The 27,878-nt window shown below is 41.9% G+C and overlaps 1 protein-coding gene across 1 annotated transcript in view; it reads left to right on the top strand.

Annotated features, from left to right (window-relative positions):
• OLA1 (Obg like ATPase 1) overlaps positions 1-27,878 on the top strand; it is a 107,874-nt gene that overhangs the window by 34,157 nt on the left and 45,839 nt on the right. The window contains exons 4-6 of the mRNA XM_056861575.1: positions 7,723-7,898; positions 18,743-18,823; positions 19,056-19,153. Of these exons, the coding sequence (XP_056717553.1) occupies positions 7,723-7,898; positions 18,743-18,823; positions 19,056-19,153 (355 nt within the window). The remainder of the gene's footprint in view (positions 1-7,722; positions 7,899-18,742; positions 18,824-19,055; positions 19,154-27,878) is intronic.

Raw genomic sequence — 27,878 nt, 5'->3', positions numbered from 1 at the left:
GCAGTATTTTGTTTGATTTGTTCCAGGAGTGATATATTATAGCAAGCTTCCTCAGGCTGTCCACACTGATGAGTAGCATTTCCATTTACGTCCACAACTGGAACTCGGTGATCGCTTCCACGGCGTTGCATAGTGTGGTGCCTAACGCAGTTTATGCTCTTTTTGGCAGAAGTCCATTCAGCTGTTTGATTACTTCTGTATTCTCCTGCACTGCTGTCTATCGATCAGGCAACATTTTCAGGATGCTTTCTGAAAATGTAAGAAAGAAAGGAGGCAGATGTGCCAATTTATACAGGACATGCTTTCTGGAAGGATAATGTCTCAGGTACAAGAAGTTTGTGTTTGGATGTCGCGCTGACCTGGACCGTAGCTTTCACCCAAACCTTTTTTGGTTCTGAACTCTGTAGGTATAATCTCGATTTCTGTTTAAATAAGAACATATGAATATAAGAAAAGCCATGCTGGATCAGACCAAGGTCCATCAAGTCCAGCAGTCTGTTCACACAGTGGCCAACCAGGTGCCTCTAGGAAGCCCTCAAACAAGACAACTGCAGCAGCATTGTCCTACCTGTGTTCTGCAGCATCTCATATAATAGGCATGTTCATGGAGAAAATAGGTATGCATCATGACTAGTATCCATTTTAACTAGTCATGAACACCCCTCTCCTCCATAAACATGTCCACTCCCCTCTTAAAGCCTTCCAAGTTGGTAGCCATCACCACATCCTGGGGCAGGGACTTCCACAGTTTAACTATGCGTTGTGTGAAGAAATAGTTCCTTTTATCTGTTTTGAATCTCTCACCCTCCAGCTTCAGCAGATGACCCCGCATTCTAGTAGAAAAGCTTCTCCCTGTCCACTCTCTCCAAGCCATGCATAATTTTATAGACCTCTATCATGTCTTCCCTTAACCGCCTTCTTTCCAAGCTAAACAGCTCTAAGCATTTTAACCGCTCCTCAGGGCGGTTGCTCTAGTCCCCTGATCATTTTGGTTGCTCTTTTCTGCAATAAATAGAAAGACAGAAATGCAAGTGCAGCTGTTGCTTATAGAGTCCCATTTGTCATGGCACACTAGTGTATATTTTCTCTGACTCAGCAGAGGGGATCCTACATGCTTAGAAACCTGGGCAGACGGTAGCACATCTAGAGGCTGCAGAATTTATGGTTCTTCTCTGCTATTCAGTAGCTGTATCCTTGGAGCTCTTCCAAAAGCTTAAAATCACACCAACTGGTTGTTCAGGATGATTGTGGCTGAGCTGGATTTATTTCCTTTTCCTATTAAGCAGCTGGTTGGAGGGTTGGTTTGCTTTGTGAAAAGGGCTTTGGTTGTACTCTGTATTGGGTAAGGAAGACTCATAGTGCAGGCAGTAAGGGAGTATATTACTCAATCTAATCAAAACCTCAGGCTTTAAAAAAAATTGTAGCCAAGGAGAGCACATGCATTTTTACTCTCCATGTCTACCTTCCAGCTTCAGAACTCAAGCTCAGTGTAAACATCCCTCTTGATCGTGCCTGGTATAAGAACTATAAATGGCCAAAGATTTGGGGAAGCTGGTTATATTGACAGCCTGTCACCAACATACTTTGGTGCAATAGGCAGATATATCGATGCAGCTAAATATACACTGCCCTGACCTGGATGGCCTAGGTTAGCGTGATCTTGTCAGATCTCAGAAGCTAAGCAGCTTCATCCCTGGTTAGTGCTTGGATGGGAGACCATGAAGGAAGTCCAGGATTGCTAGGCAGAGGCAAGCATTGGCAAGCCGCCTCTGTTCATCTCTTGCTTTGAAAAACTTATGGGGTCATCATAAGTCGATTGTGATCTGACAGCACTTTCCACCACCAAATATAATCTGTCACCTTCCCTGGCAATACACACAACATGCGGATACTTTCGCGAAATTTGTATGAATGGTTTAAACCTGTGCCGTCTGTCAGTGCACCTCTTGTTGGTGACATTGGCAGCCACTCTAGCATTTCAGAGTTGTGTTTACAAAATATGTTTCCACAGATAGTGGTGGGGAAATCCTACAGGGTTAGTCAGGTTGGAAACTAAGGGAGAGGGGGAGAATGCACCTGCTTATAAAACGTGAGACAAAAGTTGGATGATTCTGAGAGCATGACCCATTCTCTCTTATGAATAGCTTGATAGTAATTTCTAAGAGGAAGGTAATGGATCCGATTGCACTTGTAATCACTCAACTTGTTTTTACAAGCCAGGAGATGGTTTCTACAGCTATGGAGCAGCTTGGCGCCATTCTTGTTCCATTTATAGGCTTGGGACACGCTCACACAACAAAATGCTGTTTCTGCTAATGCCCTTTCTGTAATGCACTCAAACATGTTTTTGATGCTTTAATTTCTCAACTTGCACCCTAAAGGTGCAATGTGCAATAGTTTCTTACAATGCACATCGTTTAAGTAGTTTTGTGTGTTGTCCTGCCCAAGATGTGTTTGATACTGCATAGATCTGTAGTAGAGAGGAATATTGCAGCACCAGATATGGTAGTAGGGCGGTGATTTCCATATGTCAGCTCCGTGGGCAAAGAAGAAGACATCAAAGCATCCTTTCTGCACATGCCTCCCATCACAAAAAAAATATGTTTCACTGGTAACAAAAGACTAACAAAATTTCTGGCAGGGTATGAGCTTTTGTGAGCTACAGCTCACTTCTTTCCGGTTTCTCACTATTGTTGTGGAATGTTGTGTTCGTTCGGGTTGAGATTTACAAGTAAAGCATGTCATGATGCAGTATTGGTCACCTGACGAGGAACACACAACACATGGTGAATACTGGGTGGTTGACACAGAGCTCTTGTCTCAGTATTCAAAGTTGGCTGCTGCAGTATTTTATCCGGAGACCCATGTTTCTTTTATAGCAGTTCAGTTAGAACTTGATGACCATTACTGAACCATGGTGATAACTGGGCTGCAAATGTTCCTCTGTTAACTCCACCCTCTGTCTCTCTTCTTTCTGAAGCTGTTGTGCTCAGCTGCCACCACTGCATCTTGATGCCATAGAAGGCAAAGGCAGTTGATAAAGACACCGTTGGCACTACAAAAGCACAGCATGATAACTGGGACATTGCCTCGTTAACACGATAAACCTGAAACATGCTATAATAATCAGAACTGCACCTGAACCCACCAGAGGTCAACGTGTTTTGTGTTTTAAATTCCACTTGGGTTTTTTTTTTGGTGAAGAAGTACTTGGCTGAGATTACCTAGTCGCAAAAATAATGTCTTCTGCAGGGCCTGTTAAATATTCAAAGGTACTTCTATTAGTGGCTCCATTTTCCCACCCAATTTTCTAGACCCGCTTCTGACTGTGAGCTCATTCTTCATGACTATGCTTCTGTTTGCATTCTTCAGTACGGTTGTTCCTGTTATTTATGTGCGGAATTGATCCAGAATGCCCAGAGATTTCAAATGTCTAGCTTTGCTTTTGGCCTCCGTCTTTTGTAGAATGTTCCATGATGTTGTCCTTGTTGATACTAAAGGGATTCTTGAACTCCAGAATGTTTTCCATACAGTGACATGATGGTGGTCTGCAACTGGAAGGGGGAATCCATGGAAATTTTGGTTAGTGGAAAATTTAGTCTGGAATCACTCGATGTTGGAATCCTCCTCACTTCTTCGTGGATTCTGTTCCAAAAAATTCAGTGTTTTAGTTGAGAATGAATGCTCTGTAGGTGCTCTAACAGCTTTAAGAGAGAGCCCAGGCAAGAGAGAGAGCTGAGTAAGGAAGGATTTAAGTTGGTGTTCAGGTTCATACAAGGAGAGATGGTAGTTCAAATAAGTGATTCCCATATCATGTCAGTCTTCAGTGGTAAGAACCACCCCCTTAATTTGAACTTGGAAGCATACAGAAAACTTGTGTATCTGTCTGAGCAATACATTGTCACCTCTGAGCGCACCAGTCGATAGAGAAGCTGCTTTACTCTGAACCATTGAAGCTTCTGAGTCTCCTTCTAGGACAGTCCATAATAGAGCATGTTATGGTAGTCTAGCCTTGAAGTTTCAGAAGCATGGAGCAAGGTGGCAGGATTTGGGGAATCCTAGGGAGGGGGGAAGAAAGTTTCTGAGTAAGATATAGTTAAAAAAAATCCTTACTGTCATATTGCTTTGATTTTCAAATGAGACGGTGGGATCAAATAGGCCTAACAGAACTCTCAAGCTCTTTACAAATCAAAACAGTGGTCATGATGGAGTTGAAAGTGATGAGGGGGGAGACTACTAGAGAGTATTTTTTTTTAAATGTAAGCAGTCTTTCTGCTTCAATGAGCAATTCAAGATGGCTTTCAATCGGAAAAAATAGCAATATCCATAAAATGTAAATAAGTCATAATAGTTCAATCATAGCAGCAGTTCCCTTTAAAACATAATTCAAATGGCGGTATAGTTTACATAAAATTAGGAAACAAAGACATTGCTCTGATACATGCATATACTTAGATTTGAGATTTGCTCCTTTGTAAATCCATGGAGCCAATTTCTGGATTCTAAAGTAGCAGGACTAGGAATTTCCCTCTCTGGCTTGTCTGAGCTAGCTTTGATAGAGCTTGTACTCTGATTAAGAAACACCTTCAGCTATCAAACTGGAGTCATCTTCTATCAGATGCTAAATGAATTTGCTCTCCCTTGTATCTGGATTTTACTCCTTTTCGCCTTTTCTTCTCCCTGGCCCGTTTCGGTGTGTTACCCATTCCTGATCTTTTTGAGAGATTTTTCTAACCATAGGGTTAAAGGATTTGTTCTTAAGGTGCCTGGAACCCTGACACATTTTTTATTTACATGTAAATTCTACGACAGTTACTCCCCCCCCCCTTCTTGTAACTTCCCAGCCATTCGGAGGACTTGATAGTGATCATCACTATTCAGTCTTCTGTCTGGAAATTAAAATCACATCTCTCTGGCAGTTGCCAAATATATCTCATCTGTGCTAAAAATTCGAGCCACTGCCATTAATTCAGTGCCTAGTTAAATATCCTGGGATTCTGTGGCTATTTTAATTGTAATTTTAATTCACTATCTTAAAATATGTATTTAATATTTATTTTCCCTTAAGTGCTGAATGTTCCTTTTTCTCTTGTATTTTTATTGTTATATTAGTCAGACTTTTTGACAGTGTGCTATATAGACTTCCTTGAATAAACGAATGAATGAATTTGGGATTCATTCTGTCCTTTAAATAGTATTTGTTGACTTCAGGTGGTCACTTTTGTTTTTACTTACTTTCTTTATACCCCACCTTTCTTCCCATTGTAGACCCAAGGCTTCTGTCATTCACCTCTCCTCCATTTTATCCCTACAACAAACCCGTGAGGTCATTTAGGCTGACAGTGTGACTGGCCAAAGAGCTTCCATGGCAGATTGGGATTTGAACCTGGGTCTGGAGGTCCTAGTCCAACACTCTAACCACTACATCACTTGGCCTTCATCACTATATCACCAATTATGTTAATGAAGAAGCTGCCACACATGTTTCCTATGATGTGTACCTGGGACAAAAAAGTAACTTGTTTGGAACTGTAGTGAAATGTAATCTTAATTAAGAGATTGGAACAGGGGAGAACCAACTAACGGGAAGTTACTAGGAGACAGAGAGATAGAGCAAGCAGGCACTAGGGAGGAACTGTTGACTTTTTTTTAGTATTATAGAAGTTCAATAAATACTTTGTTGTACTAATACCTGAAGTCCCTGGCATTAATAAGACATGGTATCAGAAGTGGGATCTGAACTGCTAGCAACATAATGGAATGGGTCTTGCCTCCCTCCAACTGTAACTCACCAAGCATCCTGAAATTTTGATCCTAGGAGTTGAGACCCTTGCAAACAGGATGGAGGAAGATTTTTTTTTTAAAGTGAGGAACAGGCGTAAATCCCGCTCTTCCTCCCCCAACCAATGGAAGCGTATTTCGATAGGTAAAAAGTGGTGGTAGGGTACAAGCCATTTACTTTGACATTTGTTGGGTTGCAATCTGTAGGCATAATTCTACCCGCCCCCCCCCCCCCATATTGGGGGAAAGAATAACGTGTGAACTGGACTTAATTTTGCTAGACGTCTCTTTGGAAGGAAGTGATAGGTGATTGATTTTCATGCACCCCGACAAGTTACACGACAGTTTGTAACTCTCAGTATACATCTCACAGTTTAAATACAGCTAGAATAAAGATTCAAGTCATATGGTTCTAAGAGGGAAAGCTAGGTAGTCAGTCGAGTAAACAAAATTCAACATTTTTGTTGACATATATTGAGACGACAAAAAAAAATCTAACCCATTTAAAGTAGTGTTTTCGGAGGTAGTAGGATTTGTTATATATGCTACAGAGTCTATAAATTTTACAGTGTCTGTAAATTTGTGATACGAATTATTCATGAATAGGTCTAAATTCTCAAATTGTAGTTTTCTGTTGAGCAATATTTCTAATTTTTGTTTTCGTGCTATCCTTTATCGATCTCAAGAGTTATCTCCATTGAATTACGTTGCCACATTATGTCTTCAGAGGGGCATAAAGTCAGTACACATGCTTCAGTAATATCTGGTTGTTTTACCCTTATGTTTCCAGTTGGCAATTTGAAATTATGGCTTCAACTGCACTTTAAATATGTGATAATAGCATGTATTTCTAATAAGGGCCAGCACTATTTTGGTTGAGATAGCGTGAATGGTTGTCACTCATATGTGACAAATGCACCTTCATCTGCTTTCTTTGATGGCCCCCTAAAAACCATACCCTCAAATCAGGCCGACGAAATTAGCTGCTGTGTAAATTGTGTGTCTGAGTGGTTCATTATCTAATCACCGTCAGAACCATAGTGATAAAGTAGTTTGAAGCAGAGAAGAGGTCTGCCAGATGATTTGCAGGCCTTTTTTTTGTAGATCCTGTTTCCCTTGGAAACCCATCGCTATAGGACAGAACTTCAGAATTCTTTAATATAAACTTCATTAAAAAAAATAATGCTGGCTCTTTGTGCTTAATGAGCGACTAAAGATTTTCTGTTTCTAACCACTATTGTTGATAAAAGTGATTTAAGGTACTTTTTATTTGGTCACCTCCTAAGAAATGAATTGACCCTGACACTAAAAAGTTTCATTGTAGGTTGTCAGTAAGATTCTTGTCCAGAAGTAATACACACACACACACACACACACACACACACACACACACACACACACACACGCTTGCAGGCGAGTTTTGTAAATCCTGGTGACTATAGCTGCAATCCTAAGGACACATTCTTTGGAGTAAGCCCCATTGAATAATGTGGGAGTGTTAAGCTGCAGTACTGCAGTCAAAAGCTCTGCTCACGACCTGAGTTCGATCCCGACGGAAGTCGGTTTCAGGTAGCCGGCTCAAGGTTGACTCAGCCTTCCATCCTTCCGAGGTCGGTCAAATGAGTACCCAGCTTGCTGGGGGTAAAGGGAAGATGACTGGGGAAGGCAACGGCAAACCACCCCACAAACAAAGTCTGCCTAGAAAACGTCGGGATGTGACGTCTCCCCATGGGTCAGGAATGACCCGGTGCTTGCACAGGGGACCTTTACCTTACCTAACTTCTGAGTAGACCTTCTTAGGATTGCTTTTTCAGGCACCTTTTGTCTACTTTTTAATCGGTGTTGATTTTTGTGTGTGTGTGATCTTAGACCCACTAGGTGTAATATGCTTTTGTTAAGCGAGAGTACTGTTTAATATCTGATTTTGCTCCCTCCCCAAAGGATCATTTGACGATGATGACATCACGCACGTCGAAGGGAGCGTCGAACCAGTTCGTGACATTGAAATAATACATGAAGAACTTAGGCTAAAAGATGAGGAAATGATCATGCCCATTATAGACAAACTAGAAAAAGTGGCTGTACGAGGAGGAGACAAGAAATTAAAACCTGAATATGTAAGTAAGAAATGCTTTCAGTGGTTAAAAAGACTTTTTCAGGTGAAGATTAATTTTACATATGGCAGGATTTGGCATGGCATTCATCAGCAGTTGTTCGCTGTCCTGGGGGTGGGGGGTGGGGGAAGTACTAGGTAGCCCCAGATTTAAGACATAGTTCCTACTCCAGTGTTGTTGCTTTTCATTAGGACATTGTATTAAATCTCAGTTTTAGAAGCAGGTTTAAATTGTGATTATATAAAAAGTGGATTGAGAGAAATTTCTCATATAGAGTGTGTGTGTGTGTGTATGGTGTATATATATGGTGGAAATGCTAATACGTGTGGCTTAATAGTGAATTATTTTACATCTGCATATCTGTATTTTTGGCTTGATTTCCAACCTCCCCCCCCCCCGAAATAAAATAAAAAGACAAATTTACGCTGCTCCTTAGCTATGCATTCTGAATGATTTCATCTTCACATTTTAATTCCGCTACTTGCATATCTTATCAGAAGCCGTGGTTGTTCTCACCTTTCTGCTGCATACTTCCTGATACAGTCTGTTTTCTACCCATTTCCTTTGCATCAAAAAGGTGGCTTCATGTAAGGTTGCCATTCTCCGAGATGACTGAAGATTTCCTGGGATTAGAAATGATCTCCAGGCAACCGAGATCAGTTCCCCTGGAGAAAATGGCTACTAAGGTGGCGTCTATAGCATTGTACCACACTGAAGTCCTTCCCCAAACCCCACCCTGCCCAGACTAGCTGGGGAAACATATTTCCACCAATATAACCTTCAAAAGATCAAGACAACCCGTTTAACCACTCCAGCTAATTATCGGCATGGAGCAAGCAACAAAATTTTTATTGCATAGCAAACTGATTTCTACAAAAGCGAGGGAATGTTTTAATATAACGTAGATATGCTAACTTTGATAACTCCATGTTCAATAAAGATGGGTGTGTATCTTGTGTGTGTGTGTAAAGTGTTGCCCAGTGGCAGCCAGATTATGGTGACCCGTAGGGTTTTCAAGGTGAGAGATGTTCAGAGGTGTTTTGCCATTGCCTGCTTCTGCTTAGCGACCCTGGTGGTCTCCCATCCCAATACTAGCCAGGGACAACCCTTCTTAGCTTCTGAGATCTGACAGGTTCGAGCTAGACTGGTACGCCCAGGTCAGGGCATGTATCTTATACTCCACAAAAGTGTGAGACATTCAGCATGGTGGTTATTGCTGGAAAATGGGATTTACTCATGACCCGAGTGCTGCACATAGCCTGGCAAATGCATCTCTAAAAGTTAGTAGCCCACAAACTACTTTACTAGCAGCCTTGTGAAATAAAGAACTTTATCATCCACAAGTTGATTAAACAAATACTTCTCAACATCCGTAAAAGCCTTACAATCTCAGATCTTTAAAAACCATTGCTTTAAAAAGGGAGTGAACCATAGCTTTAAAAAAAGGGAGTTGCTTTGAGCATTGATAAATCAGGTAAGGAAATGAAATATTTTAAATGGGGCTTGGTTTTGTTCTGTCCTTGTACTTAAAATGCCAGGATGCATGGGGAAGGGGGGTGTTCACTGGTGTATCTGTCACAGTTAATTGGCAAAAGCTGATTGAGATGTGTTATTCCTGTGGCTGAGAATCATGAATGCATCTTGCCAGGAGTACTGGATGCTGACTGTATTGAAGGCCCTCCTCAGACTCCAATAATTAGAAATGGAGAATCCTCAACTTCATGTTTATTTATTTATTTCTCAAATTTCTAACCTGCCCTCCTTAGCCAGGACAAGACTCAGGGCGAGTCACATCAATGAAATCAACATAGTACGCACACATGTATGTATGAATATAAAGCATTTAAAACAATAAAATTACCACATCACACTCTTATACAACTACTAAAACCATAGCGCACAAATTAATACAGAACCCGCTGAGATATAACAAGCAGGCAGGACCCAATCATAACAAGAAGGGGGGGGGGTAGGGAAGCCAGCACTGATGACATTTGCGGCTGCCCTCAGTTGTAGGCCTGGTGGAATAACTCTGTCTTACAGGCCCTTTGGCGCAGAGTGGTAAGCTGCAGTACTGCAGTCAAAAGCTCTGCTCACGACCTGAGTTTGATCCTGACAGAAGTCGATTTCAGGTAGCCGTCTCAAGGTTGACTCAGCCCTCCATTCTTCTGAGGTCTGTAAAATGAGTACCCAGCTTGCTGGGGGTAAAGGGAAGATGACTAGGGAAGGCACTGGCAAACCACCCCTTAAACAAAGTCTGCCTAGTAAATGTCGGGATGTGATGTCACCCCATGGGTCAGGAATGATCCCGTTCTTGCACAGGGGACCTTTACCTTTACAGGCCCTGTGGAACTCTTTAAGATTCTGCAGGGCCCTGGTGTTACTAGGAAGAGCATTCCGCCAGGCTGGAGCCAGGGCTGAGAAAGCTGAGAAAGCTGAGAAAGCCCTGGCTCTTGCCAAGTATCCCATTTGTGTTATGAGTATCCCATTTGTCATTATGCCTAGGATGATAAAAAGAGTGTGGTCCTTTTAATGTTCCAAGGCATTCCTGGATGATGCCCAATACTTTGATCTGCTTCAGGTCAGCCTCTTGCCTAGTCTCAGGACTGAAACCGCCCTGTGAGTTGGAGTAGATGGATACCGACCTATCTGTGACTCAGTGGGAAAATAGTTTTACTGTAGATTCTCCAATATCGTAGCAAGCTTTCATGTTATAGATCTTAAACATTGGCCTAGGCTGTGGGGTGTGGCAGTAGTCATGGTTAAAATGTTGATATGAACAATCTGAAGATCCCCTAAAGAAACAAATGTCACCTGTTGGCAGTGATGTGGATTTTCTGGAAACATCAGCATTGAAAAATGTCCTGGAAAACTTCTGATACGTAAAATAAAGTATGATTTGTCATGTTTGTCTCGATTTATATGTTCGGCAAACCAATTTTAAAAGTGCCCAGTGCTAATTTAATGTTGCAGTAAAAATAAATACTTGAACTGAAATACTTGATCAGGAGAAAAGAAAACAGATGGTGTCAATGTTATATTCACAACTTCATGAGGAAATTATTTTTCCTTGAGTAATAATTGTAAAAACAAACGCAAAGGCAATGAATGTAGCCTGTACTTCTTTTATACTGTTCAAGAAGAAAAGCCGAATGCATGGAACATTGCTGACACGCTGACTGTGGCACACTTAAAGAACTATGCGTAAAGTGTCATGGGTGCCGTTGTCCACTCAGCTGTTTCAACAGAATTTGACTCTCATCCACAGAAGATGTTTGGGGCATCTCAGCACTTTCATTACTTGTTAGTTCCAAATCAGATAGGTGGTTACAGCAGTTCTTCCCCCATCTGAGAGGAGATGTAGAGGTAAGAGTGTTTGGCTTTGACCTGCCCAGCCAGTCAGAAGAACTCATAAATTGGTATTTTTTTTATTCAGCTTATTACATGCTTTTGTGGTTTGATGCCTCCCCTAGGGTTACAAATCAATAAAACATACATGAACTCTCACATTTGTTGGGGATTAACCCTTGAAAATCATTGATTACAACTTTGCACTAGCCAATCTTGCCTTATATTATATTGGCAGTGGCATCTATTCACTGTAATTAATTCTATGCAACAACAGGTCTTGAGAAATTTCAATTTAAAAATTTCTACATTAAAATACAGCACTTGTCAGGGCTAGGCTTTTCTTCCAATGGTTGAATTTTTTTAGAGCTTTCCTGCTAGGGAAACTCATAGCTACAAGATTTATTGATATTTATTTAGAGGGGAAGCATTTGTTTTATCTCACACTTCTTAAAGGAACCTGGAGAAGTGTAAGTGGCTCCCCTACTTATAATTAAATAAATAAATAAATTTTATTTGCGGCTAATATGCCAGATAACACAGAAACTGACCATACAGAGTAGATGTTTACAACCAAGGCCAACAAAATTAGGAATCACCCAATTTTACATTTATTTTATCTCACATTTCTTAAAGAAACCTGGAGAAGTGTAAGTGGTTCCCTTACTTATTTTATCCTCACAATAATCCTGTGAGATAAATTGGGTTAACCAGTAGGACTGACCTAAAGTCACCCAATAAGCTTCATAACTTATTGGAGATTTGAACCCGGGTTTTCTTACTCCGACATGTACTTCATTGGATGCCGTAAACATTTCTATTACAAAAGACATATAATACTCCAGAGACATCCCAATTGGTCTTAAGGCCTTTTTAATGGATTTGGTGATGTGTATGAAATAATGCATGAATCAGTGGTGTTAATTCAAAGTATAGTAGTTTATTGCTACTGATTTGTGTTCTGAATATTGTCCTATTAAGAACATCTTTATGTTTGCAAATTTACTGTCTTTTAAAAAAAATCGAGAGCTCAGCCATGGACAGTTCTCTTTGCAGTATTGTTTGCTGTATTTCTGTGACTTTAACTGTTGCACATAGTAAGTGATTTTATTTTTTATGATGCTCTTGCAATCTGGCTGGCCGACAGAATGAATTTGCTCACATCATTGAGCACAAATGGGTCTTTCCTTTGGCAAAAGAATTACTTACGAAGGAGAATTACTTGCTAGGAGGCTAGGATGAAAACACAGAATCATGTTGTCTGTCTGTATCTTCTGCTTTAAAGCAGTGCTAAGCTAACTAGGATGATCATGTATTTGCAAGTAGTATATGGTGCCTTCTTAGTTAATTTTTTTTTTTTTTTTTTACAAAATATTTATCCTGCCTTTCTTCCCTTACAAGGGCCACCAAAGCGGCTAAAATTTAAAGCATATATGATAAAATCACATTTTATAACCATTAAAATCAACTTCCCCAAAAACACATAATTAAAACACACATAAAAATAGCAATTAAAACATTGGTTAGAAAGCAGGAGGAAATGCCAAACAAGTCTTCACCTGCTGGCGGAAGATGGCAACAGAAGGGGACGGGTGAGTCTCCCTGGGGAAAGTGTTCCAGAGCTTTGGTGCTATGACTCAGAAGGTCCTCTCCCGGGTTGCCTCTCGCCTAATCTCAGAAGGCGGGGGCATCTGAAGCCAGGTCTCTGAAGAAGCCATCCTAAGCAGGTCTACTCCTACTCAGTTCTATTCAGTGGTGCTTACTCCTAGAAAAGTGTTTTTCTGGATGTGCAGTAAGGCAGTAAATTAGAGCTCTTTCACAGGCAGCAGGCAATAGACGAGTTTTCTAGAGCTGCTGCTCTCGAAAGTTCTCATGAGTAACACGTGGGAGATCACCTCCACTTCTGGCATAGACAGTTTCCCAGAGGTGTCGCTTCCATTCCAGTGTCAGATTGTCGCATGAAGTTCTCATTCCAGAGCGGGCGCAGAGGTCCTCTGGATTGGTGGCTGGCTTCTGACAGGCTGTCCAAAGAGGAAGAGCCCTGTGGCGCAGTGTGGTAAGCTGCAGTACTGCAGTCAAAAGCTCTGCTCATGACCTGAGTTTGATCCTGACGGAATTCGGTTTCAGGTAGCCGGCTGAAGGTTGACTCAGCCCTCCATTCTTTCGAGGTCGGGAAAATGAGTACCTAGCTTGCTGGGGGTAAAGTGTAGACGACTGGGGAAGGCAATGGCAAACCACCCCGGAAACATAGTCTGCCTAGTAAACATCGAGATGTGACGTCACCTCATGGGTCAAGAATGACCTGGTGCTTGCACAGGGGACTACCTTTACCTTTTACCAAAGAGGTGCCTCTCAGGGATCTATAACATTTATTATCATCACTGTCTCATTGGTTGGGGATTCCACTTCTAACAACTAGTGGCTCGCAGGACTTGGTTAGGGACAGAATCTCAAATGGATCTCAACGCTTTTGGGTTGAGTGTGATAAGGCGGAAACTGATGGCCTTCAGACACTGGCAAGAAATGATATGTAAATCGATTGGCTGGGGAACGTTGTTTCACAGGGATGTCTGCATGCTACTAGTCTAAACAGAGAGCAGCTTTGTCTTCATGACGGCAGAGCACATGGCTGAGATTTCAAATGTGAGGCTAACTGGTTGAGCAGGCAGATGGCTTTACAGTCAAAATGGAAACTTCACCACCAAATAAGCCAGCAGGTCATAAGAAGTTTCAGGGACCTGTTGGTGGATCTCTTAGCAAGTCCGAAAAACCATTATTGAACAGGTGGTATAGTGGTTAAAAGCGGTGGTTTGGAGCTGTGGACTCTGATCTGGAGAACCGGGTTTGATTCCCCACTCCTCCACATGAGCGGCGGATGCTAATCTGGTGAACCGGCTGGGTTTCCCCTTCCTAAGCATGAAGCCAGCTGGGTGACATTGGGCTAGTCGCACTCATTCCCACCTACCTCACAGGGTGTCTGTTGTGGGGAAGGGAAGGGGATTGTAAACCGGTTTGATTCTCCCTTAAGTGGTAGAGAAAGTTGGCATATAAAAACTGACTCTTCTTCATATCAGTAGTGCGGAACAGATCCACTTTTTGAAGCTTGCTGGAAGCCCTCTTGAATATATTTCTTCCTGTTTCACTGCTCCCTCAATTCCTTCAGCTGATTTGAGATCTCTGAGCAGGAACAATTCTAAGCTTCTAAAGCAGAAAGTCATTCTAGACACTTCAGACATCAGGTTAGGGAATGAAATAAATGAATGCACTATCATAAAATATATTGCCTGTGTATAGAAAACTAGCTGCCATGCAACCATTTATCCTGACATGTAGCTGTGGAGGAGTTCAGTTAGGTGAGCTCCTACCTGCAGTCTGAAATGGTATGGCCCAGACACAGGTCTGTGAAGTACTTTTCAGAAAAGGAGTTGTTTCAGTAATTCCTTTTCATCAGTGGCCTGCTATCAGTAATAGTGAATTTGAATTCTGCTGCTTTCTCCTTGTTGATTTTTCAATTGTATATTTTCTGTGTGGAAGTGCACAGCCGTTACATTAACATATTCAGTACGAGGTTTTTCCTAATTATTTCACTCAGTTTTCTCACCTCCAAAGCGAGAAGGCAAGTCATGTTTTGCCAAGTTTTGTTCCTGTAGAAAAGCGTAACCTTCTCTAATGGCCTTGATACAGCTATCCTCTAGTGTACATAGGGTTGCCAGGTCCCCCTTCGCCACTGGCAGGAACTTCGTTGTGGTGGGGCTGGGGGGGCAGGTGATCGGTACAATAACTTCACTTCTGGGGTAAACCTGGAAGTGACCGGGACGCTCTAGCACATTTCTCCAAAAACTCGATGGAAGTGACATTAATCCCCCCCCCGCCAGCCAGCTGAGGTGTAGCAGGCAGCCCCCTTAACTGCCTTCCATTACCTGGTATCTGGCAACCCTAAGTGTTCAACCTGGTGATTTCGTTGTGTTTCTCTTCCAAGGTTTTAAAACATGGCTTTTCAGTTTGGGGGCAGGCTTGGGGGACTGATGGAGTGAAAAGAACAGGAGAAATCCCAGCAGCTCATGCAACTAAGGCTTTGCTGGATCCATGGGAAACCAGCCTTTCTCTACTCTTACTAGAATTTGATATTTAAGAACATATGAAAAGCCATGCTGGATCAGACTAAGGTGCATCAAGTTCAGCAGTCTGTTCACACAGTAGCCAACCAGATGCCTCTAGGAAGCCCACAAACAAGACAACTGCAGCAGCATTGTCCTGCCTGCCTTCCAAAGCACCTAATATAATAGGCATGATCCTCTGATCCTGTAGAGAATAGGTATGCATCATGACTAGTATCCATTTTGACTAGTAGCCATGGATAGCCCTCTCCTCCATGAACATGACCACTCCCCTCTTAAAGCCTTCCAAGTTGGGAGCTAATTTCTTGTCTGTAATGTCATAAAAGGCCAGATATTTGATCAACATTGTAAACATTGATACGGGGTCGAGGAAGGCCTGGGTCACCTTGCTCAGAGTCATATTTACCTTTAAACAAATTGAAAAAAGATACGTGTAATTCTCAGAATCCATCCTGGATGCTTGGATCAGAGTGGCACAGGGCAGCGGAAGTGTCTTAATTCCACTTGCTCCATTTAATTCCATTTCTGTGCTGTCCTGTATGGTGGGCTTAGAGTGGGTTGCCCATTAAAGCAACTGGTTGCCAACTCCAGACTGGGAAATTCTGGAGACTTGGGGTGGGGGTGGAACATGGGGAGGGTGGGGTTTGGGGAAGAGAGGGACCTCAGTGGGGTATAACGCCAAAGAGTCCATCCTTCAAAGCAGCCATTTTCTCCAGGGGAACTGATCTCTGTAGTCTGGGGATCAGCTGTAATTCCGGGAGATCTCCAGGCTCCACTTGGAGGTTGGCAACCCTACAACACTTATATAAAAAGCTGCATAATGTGCATGAAAACAATTTTTTCTTGTCTGCTTAACTGTGGTCACTGGAAAGCAGCTGGGAGAGGATAATCTTACAATGCTTCTGGTAGATGCTTAAGTTTGGAATTTTGGCAATTTTGGAGGGGTGGGGGGTAGGGGAAGATTGTGGGGCAGTCTCTGAGAAAGACAGAGACTATACCCTTTTGGAAATTGTCACACAATGGTTGTGGTTCTTTAGTTTGACAAAGTTACTACTTTAGTTAACTGAAGTTAAACTAGAGTGGTATCTTGAGTGTTAATTCTTTTTTGTGTTTGGAGTGAATAAGGTCAGCTGGACAATTTGGATAAGAATAGGAAAAAACCCTACATAAACACACTAACTGCTGCTTACCTATGCAGAGATAATTGAAGGACAAACCAAACGGGCAAGACAGATTTGTCTCATTAGCATGTGGAGCCGAGACCTGTTCAGTCCCAAAGACTTTACCACCAGTTTTATACAATAGAGTGTTTGGAAAATTTTGCAGTGTTAATGGCTTTTTAAAGATGGGAATTTGTAACTTACATTAATTCTTAAAATCAGGGGAAAAATATAAAATTCCTCCACTAGTTAAGCAGGATTGCTTTTGGGGGGGGGGATTGTTGTAACAATGAAGTCGAAGAATAGCTTTTAAATTCATTTCTTTAAGCTTAAGTGAGTTATTTATCGATAGAAGAAAATATGGGAAAAATAGATAGGGCCCAAAGATGGTTCTGTGTATTTTTTTTTTAAAGGTGTAATCTTGTTGCATGTCTCTACATAAGCTATTCTGGCCACTCATCGTAGTAACCAGCTGGGCCATTTCACCTGCTGGAGCCATTAAAGAGGACTCTCTCCCCCTAGATTAATCCCCTCCGACATTAGTTTTTAGCTCTGACAACTGGAGCAGGCATTCAGAACTTGCAGGTGGCCAGTGTGACGCACATAATTGCCTACAATTTTAGGCAATGAATAAAAATGGTCTACATTACTTGTCAAAGGTTGTATATGCAGTGCCAAGTGAGATCTATGGGAAGCCTTTTAGGGTTTAAAGAACATTTAATAGCAAGGCTGCACAGTGCTTTTTTAATCATAATGCATTTGTAATATAGCACTTTGATCTTCTCCTTGTAGGAAATGGTGTTACATTAGCCACTTTTAAAACATTTATGAGTGAAAAAAAAATCAGTTACAGGAGAGTAAAAGTGATTATTCTTAGGCAGAACATGTTATATTTCATTAAAAGTTTGTAGCTTGCTCCTTTCTTGTTAAAATCCGTGGGGAGCCCTGTTCCCGGAGAGTTACAAATCAGGATCTAAGGATTTAGAAGAGCTTTCCTCTTGTTTTTTTCCCCTCCTGAAGCAATTGCAAGAATGGGAAGAGTAAGTATATACTGAATACTAAGGCAATATATTTATAAATGTTTAACCTATTTATTGACAAGGTAAAACGTGTGCCGGGGGGGGGGATTCGGGGTCAAAAAATCAGTTCTTCCTTCCTTTAATTGACTTTACCATGACAGTGATACCTTGTAAAAAAAATGAATTGAAATGCAATATTTAAAGCATGGCCATAAATCACTTCTGACCAAAAATAAGAAGGGGGACACACACGCACACACACTAAAAATGTACTACTTCTAGAAGAGCTTGGTTTGACCTTTCAGACCCAGGAGCCTTTTATTAACACCTGCCTGTAAGGCAAACCTAGCCACACGCAGCTTTCAGATTCCGAACCACAAAACTGATGAGGAAAAGGCTTGAAGGGTTCAGTTTGTGTCACTTGCTGTTTGCCGTTTCCATTTCACAGATGATTAATCTTTCTGTGAAGAAAGGCCAGAGAAACAAAGCGCATTGGGCCCTTCCTGCAGTTACTCCTTCTGAATGCACACTAGCTTGCTAACTAAAAGGCCTTTAGATTTCCTGCGGGGAGAGATGTTCTGAAAGTGAATGCAGCTGGTTGGAGGTCACCAGAGCAAGCCTCTTGCCATTGTGTAATGGAAGCTTTGGCAGGTTTCGGGGTTTTTTTTGAGGAAAGGAGAAGGTGTTGACAAAAAAAATTAATGCAGAATATGGAGGCCTTTGGCCACGTGGATTAATATGTGGAAGGGTGGGACTGCCAATAATCAGCTCAGTTTCTTTTGCTAACAGTATTTCAAAACCATGCGCAACACACCTAGCACAGATTTCTTGTGTATGATTCTCCCCCCGCACCCCCTTTTTGGGATGCTTTATGACTGTGGAATGTTGGAAAGCAAATTAAATAATAGATGCCTTTTTACATTCAACTTGGCAGAGGGAAGTATCACTGTCCCTTTTTCAGGGAAGTAACTTTACCAGGGTGTTCTGTGTTTGTCTGTTCTAGCCCTGGTTGTGTTCTCCTGTCCCCTTTTCATATATGTATTACTTCATTTAGAAGGTACTTCATATGTTGCTGTCTACAGTTCCTCCCCCCCCCCATAAGAAATAACTGTCTGACATATAGCTGAGTGTGTTTTCTTTTAACACTTTTTGTTTCTTTTAATGTTTTTAAATGCTTTTTGTTTCTTTTTAATTCTGCACAGGACATAATGTGCAAAATCAAAAGCTGGGTAATAGATGAAAAAAAGCCGGTTCGTTTCTATCATGATTGGAATGACAAAGAGGTAGGCTATAACTATTTCCTCCTCCTCCAAGTCTGATCTTGTTGTTTTCCCTTAAATTAAAAAAATCAGATCTTTACATAAGCATGTTAAATTTAACTCCAATAAATAAATGTTCTTTGCTTTTACTATTTATATTTAGAGGTGAGATATATAAACTTTGATCATCTGGCATTCCTCCATTGTGGGTTTTTCATTTGTGTTATAATTTAGCTTTCCCCTCCCTGATTTTCAGATTGATGTGCTGAACAAACACTTGTTTTTAACTTCCAAACCAATGATCTATTTGATTAACCTTTCTGAAAAAGACTACATTAGAAAGAAAAACAAATGGTGAGTTTACCAAAATACGCTTAATTTTTTTTACGAATTGCCATGTTTCTCTAAGATCTTAGTGTTTGTCAAATTAATAGTTAGTCACATTATTGTACCTACAGTAAATCGAAATGTATTACTGGCAGTGTTCCTATTACCCTATCTGTTGGAGTGCAATAGAGGGTAAAACCTCTCATAATGATTTACAAATAAAATAGCAATTTTCCCTCCTATCTTCAGGAATTTGTTTTGCTGTATGATATTGAACGAACCTGTAACATAATGCCCTTTTTTTAAAAAAAACTTCTGAGTTATTGATAAAAGTGATATAATCTTTATCCATGCCTGTTTGTTGGATGTTGAAGGGAAAAAACAAAAAAAAAGTTCATATGTCAGAGATATGTTTAAAAGGATACAAATGCCCACATCCATTTTATGGGAAAACCTTATTGCTAGGAAATGCAAATCTCATAGACATTGTGTGTCACGTGTGAGTTTAGAAACTTTTGTATGGTTATAAATATGACAGCATATGTAATGGCTACAGAATAAGCTTTCTGTCAAACAGGCGGTGACCTGGATTAAAGGCCAGTCCCAGAGTATGCGGGATACAGTTGAGATCTGAGTTGAAAAGAACGCTGCATTTTTTTGGTCTTGAGAAAGCTACTGATTAGATGAACAGTTTGATGAAGAGGTGTTTAATCCATTGCATTAAAAAGGGACCATTGATGAGAACTCTCCTTTCAAATAATTTCCCTAAAAATTTCAAAGTGTACAAAGTTCACCATGAAACTCATTTTAAGTTTTAGGTTGTGTTTGCTTGCTGCCATGTTAAAGTAACTGCAGCCCTGTGTATCTAAGTTCCTCTAAAACACACACTCTCGTTCTCCCTGTACTTCATTAAGTACTTAGATGCACATGGTTTCAATTTTCCATTAAAATTTCTCATTTCCATATGATATCAAAGAGTGAGGAGGCTTTAAACTGAAAAATAAACATTCGTAGACTGGAAGCCAAAACAATAATTAATGTCAGATGGTTAACTCTAATAAGTTATTAGAATAAATTCTGTGAAATTATTTCAACTAAAACTTCTCTGTTCTACCAGTATAGCGCATTTATGTGTGTTTTCAGTGCCGCATAGCTGGAACTTTTTTAGTGGTTATATGTTGACAAAATTTGTTCAGTTTTTGCAAAAGAAACCTCCCATTTGATTAAATCTGCCTCCCTCTACAATGGGGTATTTGAAATCACATCTATCTTGCGGAAACTTTGAATATATGATTGCTCTGGGCAGGTTGCTGTGCGCATGAAGGCATTTTAAGTTTCAGGCAACTCAGAATGCTAAGATTTCCTGTGTTACATTTAAGTCCTGTTGGAGAGGTTTCTTCACTGCCGCAGTACCAGTAGAGCATCAACATTTATTTGAAAATGGGCAGGTTGTTTTAGTTGTCCAGAATGGCTCATCACACCTGTATTTGGGTGATTGCAGGTAGAGCTCACTGTTTCTAATTGTACAGTAAAATACCATTTCTCAAACCTTAATAGTAGACAGACTGCTCAGGAGACGCCAGTCTGTGATTTAACCGTTGCCAGACGCCCCATGTCATTTGCGAGACCAGTTGTGACGAGGACAGAATGCAAAACTTAGCATAGATATTAGTTTTTAATTTGCAAATGTTTATATTATGAATTCGTAGTAAAATCTTATTGTGTTTATGCATTTCTCAAAGTTCAGGGTGTCCCCCCCCCATGTGTATGTCTTTAAAATCCAGGTTTGGGGACATTAGTATAATTGTAGCTGCAAGATCAAAGCTTGGGGTAGCTGAGTGATGTTCCAGAAGAGAATTTACCACATAGCCATTTTCAGTACAGTTTCAGCCACCTGCTGTTCCTATTTTCCCTCAAGCTAGCCTTTGACAACCCCCCATGCATCCCTGCTCGTAAAAAATGATTGAGGAAGTAGTTGTCATGTATTTATGAGTGGGGAGGGTTGTGTGATAGAGAATGGCATCTACGGAAGTCAGAACAGTGACCATCTCCCCCCCCTACAGAATGGCCGATCTTTAAATCCCGTCTTCCTTATGACGATATATCTTTTTGCATTGAAGAACAAAATAATTTATTAATTTATGAAGGTTGGGAATGGTTGCCCTCTAACATGGAAGGCAGTGCAAGCAGATGCAAATGATTAGAATATATTCTGTTGGGGAGAAGCCTTTTAATTTGTGCATTCCTCCCCCCTCCCCGTTCTTAATTGGAACTACTGTTGAATCATCTAGCTCATTTAGCAAAATTTTATTTCTTGGTTTAATTTGTGATAATGTAAGGCAGCTAATGTTAGTTCAGGAAGGATGCAACTCTGAATGTTTTTCATAGGAGTTTTGCAGTGGAGAAGTATTTACCTCCTCATCAAGGAAATGCTTGAAAGTTTTGGGAATAAGGAGGAAAGCTAGAGCTCCTCCCCATCTTTCCCTGATTTTTTAAAATGACTTGTAAAAACACACTGTCTTTTTGAAGGGGCAACTTGGCATTTTTCTGTCTTGGAGAAGAAAACAGAATGAATGATATGATTGTGGTTTACATGACCTTTTGCAAGCTATAAATACTTGATTGATTCCAAGGAACAACTTGCTGGTATTAACTGTGTTAAACTAGTAATTCAGTTAGTTTACGATTAAGATCTGGTTCCTGAAGGGAAGTTGACATGATAAATGTATTAGTTGCACTTACATTATGTTCAGATGATGATAGTCATGGGTATGTAGGCAAATTCCCATCAGCACTTTAAAATACAACTTACTACTCCTTCAACATATAAGTAATCTAAGCCTTTACAAAAACACACTAACATTTTATAGAGAATCTTGAATATAGTGCTGTTTTATAATAGAATGCAATACTGTTTGTTCATCCTGACACTACTGTTGCTGCTCAAAACAAGCTATTGAGCAGAGTAGGCCATCAAAACTCACAGTACCATTATTTTTTAATGTAATTATGTTTTTTGATGCAACAGTATACTATTTATAACATATCCTGAATTGTCTCATGCAAGAATGAATGCCTCATCCATGCACCTGTTTAATATATTAAACACAGTGTCCATGTTAGAACAGTGACATGAATGGCGTGCTTATGTACATGTGTTCCCAGACATTTTGGCAACCGATCTGATCAGTGTGTGACTTTGATCTAGTATTTGCAGGTGGAAAGAGAATTCAGTGTTCCACATAATATGATTGTTACATTAAATGTCATTTGCTGATATTTAACTTACTAAACTCTTTCTTAAATCATACTCAGTACTTATTTGAATCTTGTCACAAAACCCTGAAAGCATCTTATGGGCGTTGAGTGCTTGTTAATATGGGTTGCAGGCACTCCAATCTTGAAATTCTCAACTCACAATCACTTTTGAAAGTAAGGAATCTTGTTAGATGTTAACCAATAGTATAAAGATTTTCTATATCTTAATTTATTTTATGTTGTTTATATATCTATATATATGAGAGAGAGAGAGAGAGAGAGAGAGTCAGTCTTGGCTTTAAGATTTATTTGTCTCTCCACAGTCTTCCTAATTTTGTGGTTTAATAATGGGAGCAAAAACTATGGCGTTACTTATCATGGTACAGTGAAGTGGAATATTAAGCCTAGGGTTGAAATTCCCCACCACCACCATCGGCCTGAATGTATGCATCTGCACCTATGTCTTCATTCCTATACACACCTCAAGTAAATTATATGGGTTGTGTATGGAAAAATAAGGGATGGGTAGAAACTTGGTCACAACACTGAGAAATAGCTGCTCTGCTGAATGATGCAAAAGGGAAGTTCAGCTTCTGCTTAAAGATTTTAACATGGTGTCTATAATAAATAGCATTTAAGCGAAAAGTATTGCCATTTGATTTAAGTGTATTGTGTTTGAAAAAAGTTCTAACTTTTCTAATGACAGAAACTAGGGTTGCGTCAGCTTTTCACAGATTTTAATTTTGCTTCAAAGCTAGCACTTTCAGTGAAGTTGAATTGTTTGAATTTGTGAGGAGATTGTGTGAAAATGTATTCCGTATATGTTTTGTAGCAATCTCAAAGCTGTGCAGTAATTATTCTCACCTTGTCATCCTTTAAGCCGGCTGTTCATAAAGGTTTTTTTTTAAAAAAGGAAAGAAAATAAATGCCAGTACCAATGAACCCCAATAGTGTATTTTCTTAAGTAAGAATGATCACTGTAGTTGCTATGCTTGATATTCCAGAAGTAATGACTACATTGTGGAATGTTGGAAAGTCAAACTGATATGGTATACCACTACAGTTGTTAAAACATGTAAACTGGTTGACTTTACATGTAATGGCGCATCATGGTATAGCCATTCATGCTTACTCTTAGGAATGTAAAAAAGCAAAGGTAAAGGTAGTCCTCTGTGCAAGCACCGGGTCATTACTTACCCATGGTGTGACATCACATCACAGCGTTTACTAAGCAGACTGTGTTTACGGGGTGGTTGGCCATTGCCTTCCCCATTCGTCTACACTTTACCCAGGGGTGGGGAACCTTTTTTCTGCCAAGGGCCATTTGCATATTTATCACATCATTCGGGGGCCATACCGGTTGTAGATCTCCCGGCAGGGTGGTGGTGGGGTGGTGGGAGGGGAGAGGCTAGGGAGGTTTTTGGGGTGGAAGAAAAGAGAAAGAAAGAAAGAGAGAGAGAGAGAGAGAAAGAAAAGAAACAAAAGAAACAAAAGAAAGAAAGAAAGAAAGAAAGAAAGAAAGAAAGAAAGAAAGAAAGAAAGAAAGAAAGGAAAGGCCATTTATGCATGGGAGGTTTTGCCTTGGATTTGCTGCTCTCTAGATGCACATTTTCCCCATTTGAATTCTCAAAACTCTGCATGGGGGCTTATTGTTGAATTTTGAGAATTCAGATTGGGAAAATGTGCATCTAGTCTAGAGAGTGGCAAATCCAAGGCAAAACCTCCCATGCATAAATGGCAGAAGGAAGGAAGGAGGGAGGGAGAGAGAGAGAGAGAGAGAGGGGGAAAGAAAGAAAGAAAGAAAGAAAGAAAGATAGATAGATAGATGGAGGGGGAGAAAGAAAAGGACAGAGAAAAAGAAAAGGACAGAGGGTGACAGACAAAGAAAGAGACAGAAAAAGAGGGAGAAAGGGAGAGAAAGGAGAGAGTGACAGAAAAAGAGGAAGAAAAGAGAGAAAAGCCTCCCCCACACACACACACCTGGTGGCGCGCGCAACTCCGCGCAACTGGGCTTCAACCTTGCCACCTCCCCACCCCCAGAATGCCTAATCGGCTTCCGTGCGGATGCTCCGCCACCGGGAGCAGCTGGCTTCTTCTTCTCTCCCCCACTCTCGCCACCTGTCAGCTGTTGAGTGGCAAGAAGGAGGGGGGAAGAAGAAGCCAAGCCGCTCCCGGCGGTGGAGCATCCACACGGGAGGCGATTAGGCGACTCTGGAGGTGGGGTAGGGAGGCGGGAAGGTTGAAGCTTGGTTGTGCACGCCGCCGTGGCATGCAGGAACAGCTGAGGCAGTGAGAGGGTTTTTTTAAGTGTGCCGCGACGTTCCTGCACACCGCTGCTGTACAGACAGCCTTGGGGGAAGCGTCTTTCTCCCTCCCTCCACTACTCAGGAAGGAACCTGGGACCTTTTGCAAGCGGGTGCGTGCCTGTGTGCGTGCACGCAGGGGAGGGGGGGAGCCGGGAAGGAACATGGAATCCTTCCCGGTTCCCCCGCGCGCGCACACACACAGGCACGCACTTGCTTGCAGAAGGTCCCAGGTTCCTTCCCGGTCCCCCCTCCCCGCAAACACAAAGACACCCACCGGCTTGCAGAAGGTCCCAGGTTCCTTCCCGGTCCCCCCCTTCCCCGCACACACACAAAGGCACCCACCCGCTTGCAGAAGGTCCCAGGTTCCTTCCTGCATGAACCCGGCCATGCATACAGGGGCCCACTAAGCCGGCGGCGCAGCCAGCAGGCAGGCTGGTGAGGCCCCAGAGGCCCGAGTCTCAACCCCCCTCAGCGTTAGGCCGCAGCGCGGGGGTGCGCCCGGGGGTGGGGTCGAGCAGGGGGAGGGCTGAACAGGGGCCCTGAGCCGGCAGTGCGGCCAGTGCGCAGGCTGGCAAGCCCCCAGCGGCATGAAAGCACGCGGCACGGGGGTGTGGCCAGGGGATTACCATGCCCCACAGACAAAGGCAAGCTGGGAGGGGGAAGGTTCGGGGCCGGCATGCGCTCCTGCCTCCCAGCAAAACCTGAAGTGCCAAGAGGAGGCTCCGGCTAGCAACAGCTAGCTCAGTGGAGCTCCCAGCCTTGGCAGGCGGGCCAGGGGCCGGATAAAATGAGCTCACGGGTCGCATCCGGCCCGCGGGCCGGAGGTTCCCCACCCATGCTTTACCCCCAGCAAGCCGGGTACTCATTTTACCAACCTCAGAAGGATGGAAGGCTGAGTCAACGTTGAGCCAGCTACCTGAAACCGACTTCCGTCAGGATTGAACTCAGGTGCAGCTTACCACTCTGTGCAACGGAGCTCCTTTTAGGAAAAAAAAATCCAGTGCCCCCAGGAAAACTATAGTTGTTGCAAAATGCAGTTCATCTAGGTCAAATGTAACAAGGAAAGCTATGGCCTGCACACTGGTCAGGTGGGGGAGGAGCTGACTCGAGGAAATAGCATCTGCTTTGCATGTAGAAGGTCCCAAATCCGATCCCTGGCATCCTTGATTATAAGGGATCTGGTGGGAGGCTAGCCTGATCTCGTCAGCTCTCAGAAGCTAAGCAGGGTTAGCCCTGGTTAGTATTTGGATGGGAGACCAAGGAATACCAGGGTTGCTGTGCAGAGGAAGGCACTGGCAAACCACCTCTGTTAGTCTCTTGCCATGATAACCCCAAAAGGGGTCACCATGAGTCGGCTGCGACTTGACGGCACTTTACACACACAATGTGAAAGACCCTTGCTTGAGACTGGAGAGAGAGAGCTTCTGCCCGTCAGAGCAGGCAGTACTGACCATGGTAAACCAATGGTCTGACTCCATATGAGACAGCTTCATGTGTTGGTCATACACTTTCCTTTAACATTTTGTATACAGACAGGGTGTAAATAGTTTAATAGGACCATCTTTTTAAAGATCCGTGAAAAGTCATTTATACCTATACCTTTCCACTTAACTCTTTGCATCACTCTTTGGACATCATGCTAGAGGAAGAAAGGGTCCTATTATGCAATTTATGCTCTCTTACAAAAACTCGCCTTGAAAAACAATAACAATAACAACAACAGAGACATGGGTGAGACCATCACCGTGATCCGAACAGAAAGGAGATATCCAAGAAGACGGGCATGACTACAGAAGTTTGAATTCTGAACTTCTGTTTTAAACCTAAAGCTCCTTTTCCTAAATCACTATTTTCCACTTGCTGAAGAAGGGAGGACAGTTGTCTCTGATCGTTCCCTGTCCCTTTGAACCCCTGTTTCAACTTCCATGATACTTCTGGGAATATATGGACCTTCAGGGGCACAATTTTGGGGCATGTGTCAAGTGCTGCAGTGTGAGTGTGTGTGTGGGAGTTGTCATTTATGTATTGCAGCTTTGCTTGCATCACACAGGATCTAAGCCTGGATTTTCACTGGAATCTGAAGCAAGGCCTGCCCCCAAAAGCTGAGTTGCTGTGTTTAATCATATGGGAGAAGCTGCTCTGTTAAGCATGTCAGACTCAGGTGATTTAGGGGCTTTATAGTTTAGTCTCTGTCATAATCTAGCCTGGAAATGCCTGCTTGTGGTGAATCTGAAAGACTGTGCTCTGAGTCACTATTTGGAGATGGGGCAGTGATAGTGTATACTTTTCGTGCAGAAGATCCCAGGACCAATCTCTCCAGTGAAAGGATTTTTGATAACAAGTGTTGGGAAAGACCTTTCTCTGGTTGAGATCCCATTGCTAGTCAGAGAAGGCAATTAGATGGATGAGTGGCTTGGCTTGGTATAAAGCCCTTCATATTTACTTCTTGCCATGGAATAGACCAGCTACATTGACGAACGGCTATTGACAGACAGTCCTTTTAAAAAGATTATTTAAAAATTTATATCCTATTTCATGGTACAAATAGTACATCAGAGGAGCTAACAGGATATACAAATCGTGTGTGTGTGTGTGTGTGAAGTGTTGTCAAGTCGCAACCGACTCATGGCGACCCCTTTTTTGGGGGGGTTTCATGGCAAGAGACTAACAGAGGTGGTTTGCCAGTGCCTTCCTCTGCACAGCAACCCTGGTATTCCTTGGTGGTCTCCCAACCAAATACCAACCAGGGCTGACCCTGCTTGGCTTTTGAGATCTGACGAGATCAGGCTAGCCTGGGCCAAATCATAGCCACCCCCAAACATAATATGTGAAAATATTAAAATGTTACAGCATAGCTCAACAGAAAGCAACTCGTTTTTTAAAAGCCAATCTTACTCCCCCCCAAGTGCTGAGGGACTGACTGGGTTTACATTTCACGTCAAAGCAAGAAGCTAGCTAGCTTGTTCAGCGTCCTTGGGAAGGTGAGAGCAGTGTTCCTACAAATCTAATTTCACAGAAGGATATTTGGAAATTAATTGGGGGCTGTGGCAGTTACTTCAGCACCATCTTTTATTTTCCTCTTATTTCTTTATTATTTCTTTATTATTTATACTTCTATCCCGCTTTCCCCCTCAGGGCGGCTGACAACATAAATTTAATACAAGTAATTTAAAACCGCTAAAAACCAG

This window comes from Euleptes europaea, chromosome 15, assembly GCF_029931775.1.
Source record: "Euleptes europaea isolate rEulEur1 chromosome 15, rEulEur1.hap1, whole genome shotgun sequence".
NCBI classification, from domain to species: Eukaryota; Metazoa; Chordata; class Lepidosauria; order Squamata; family Sphaerodactylidae; genus Euleptes; species Euleptes europaea.
Note: the sequence above shows the minus strand (reverse complement) of the source record. Positions and strands in the feature narration are given on the sequence as shown.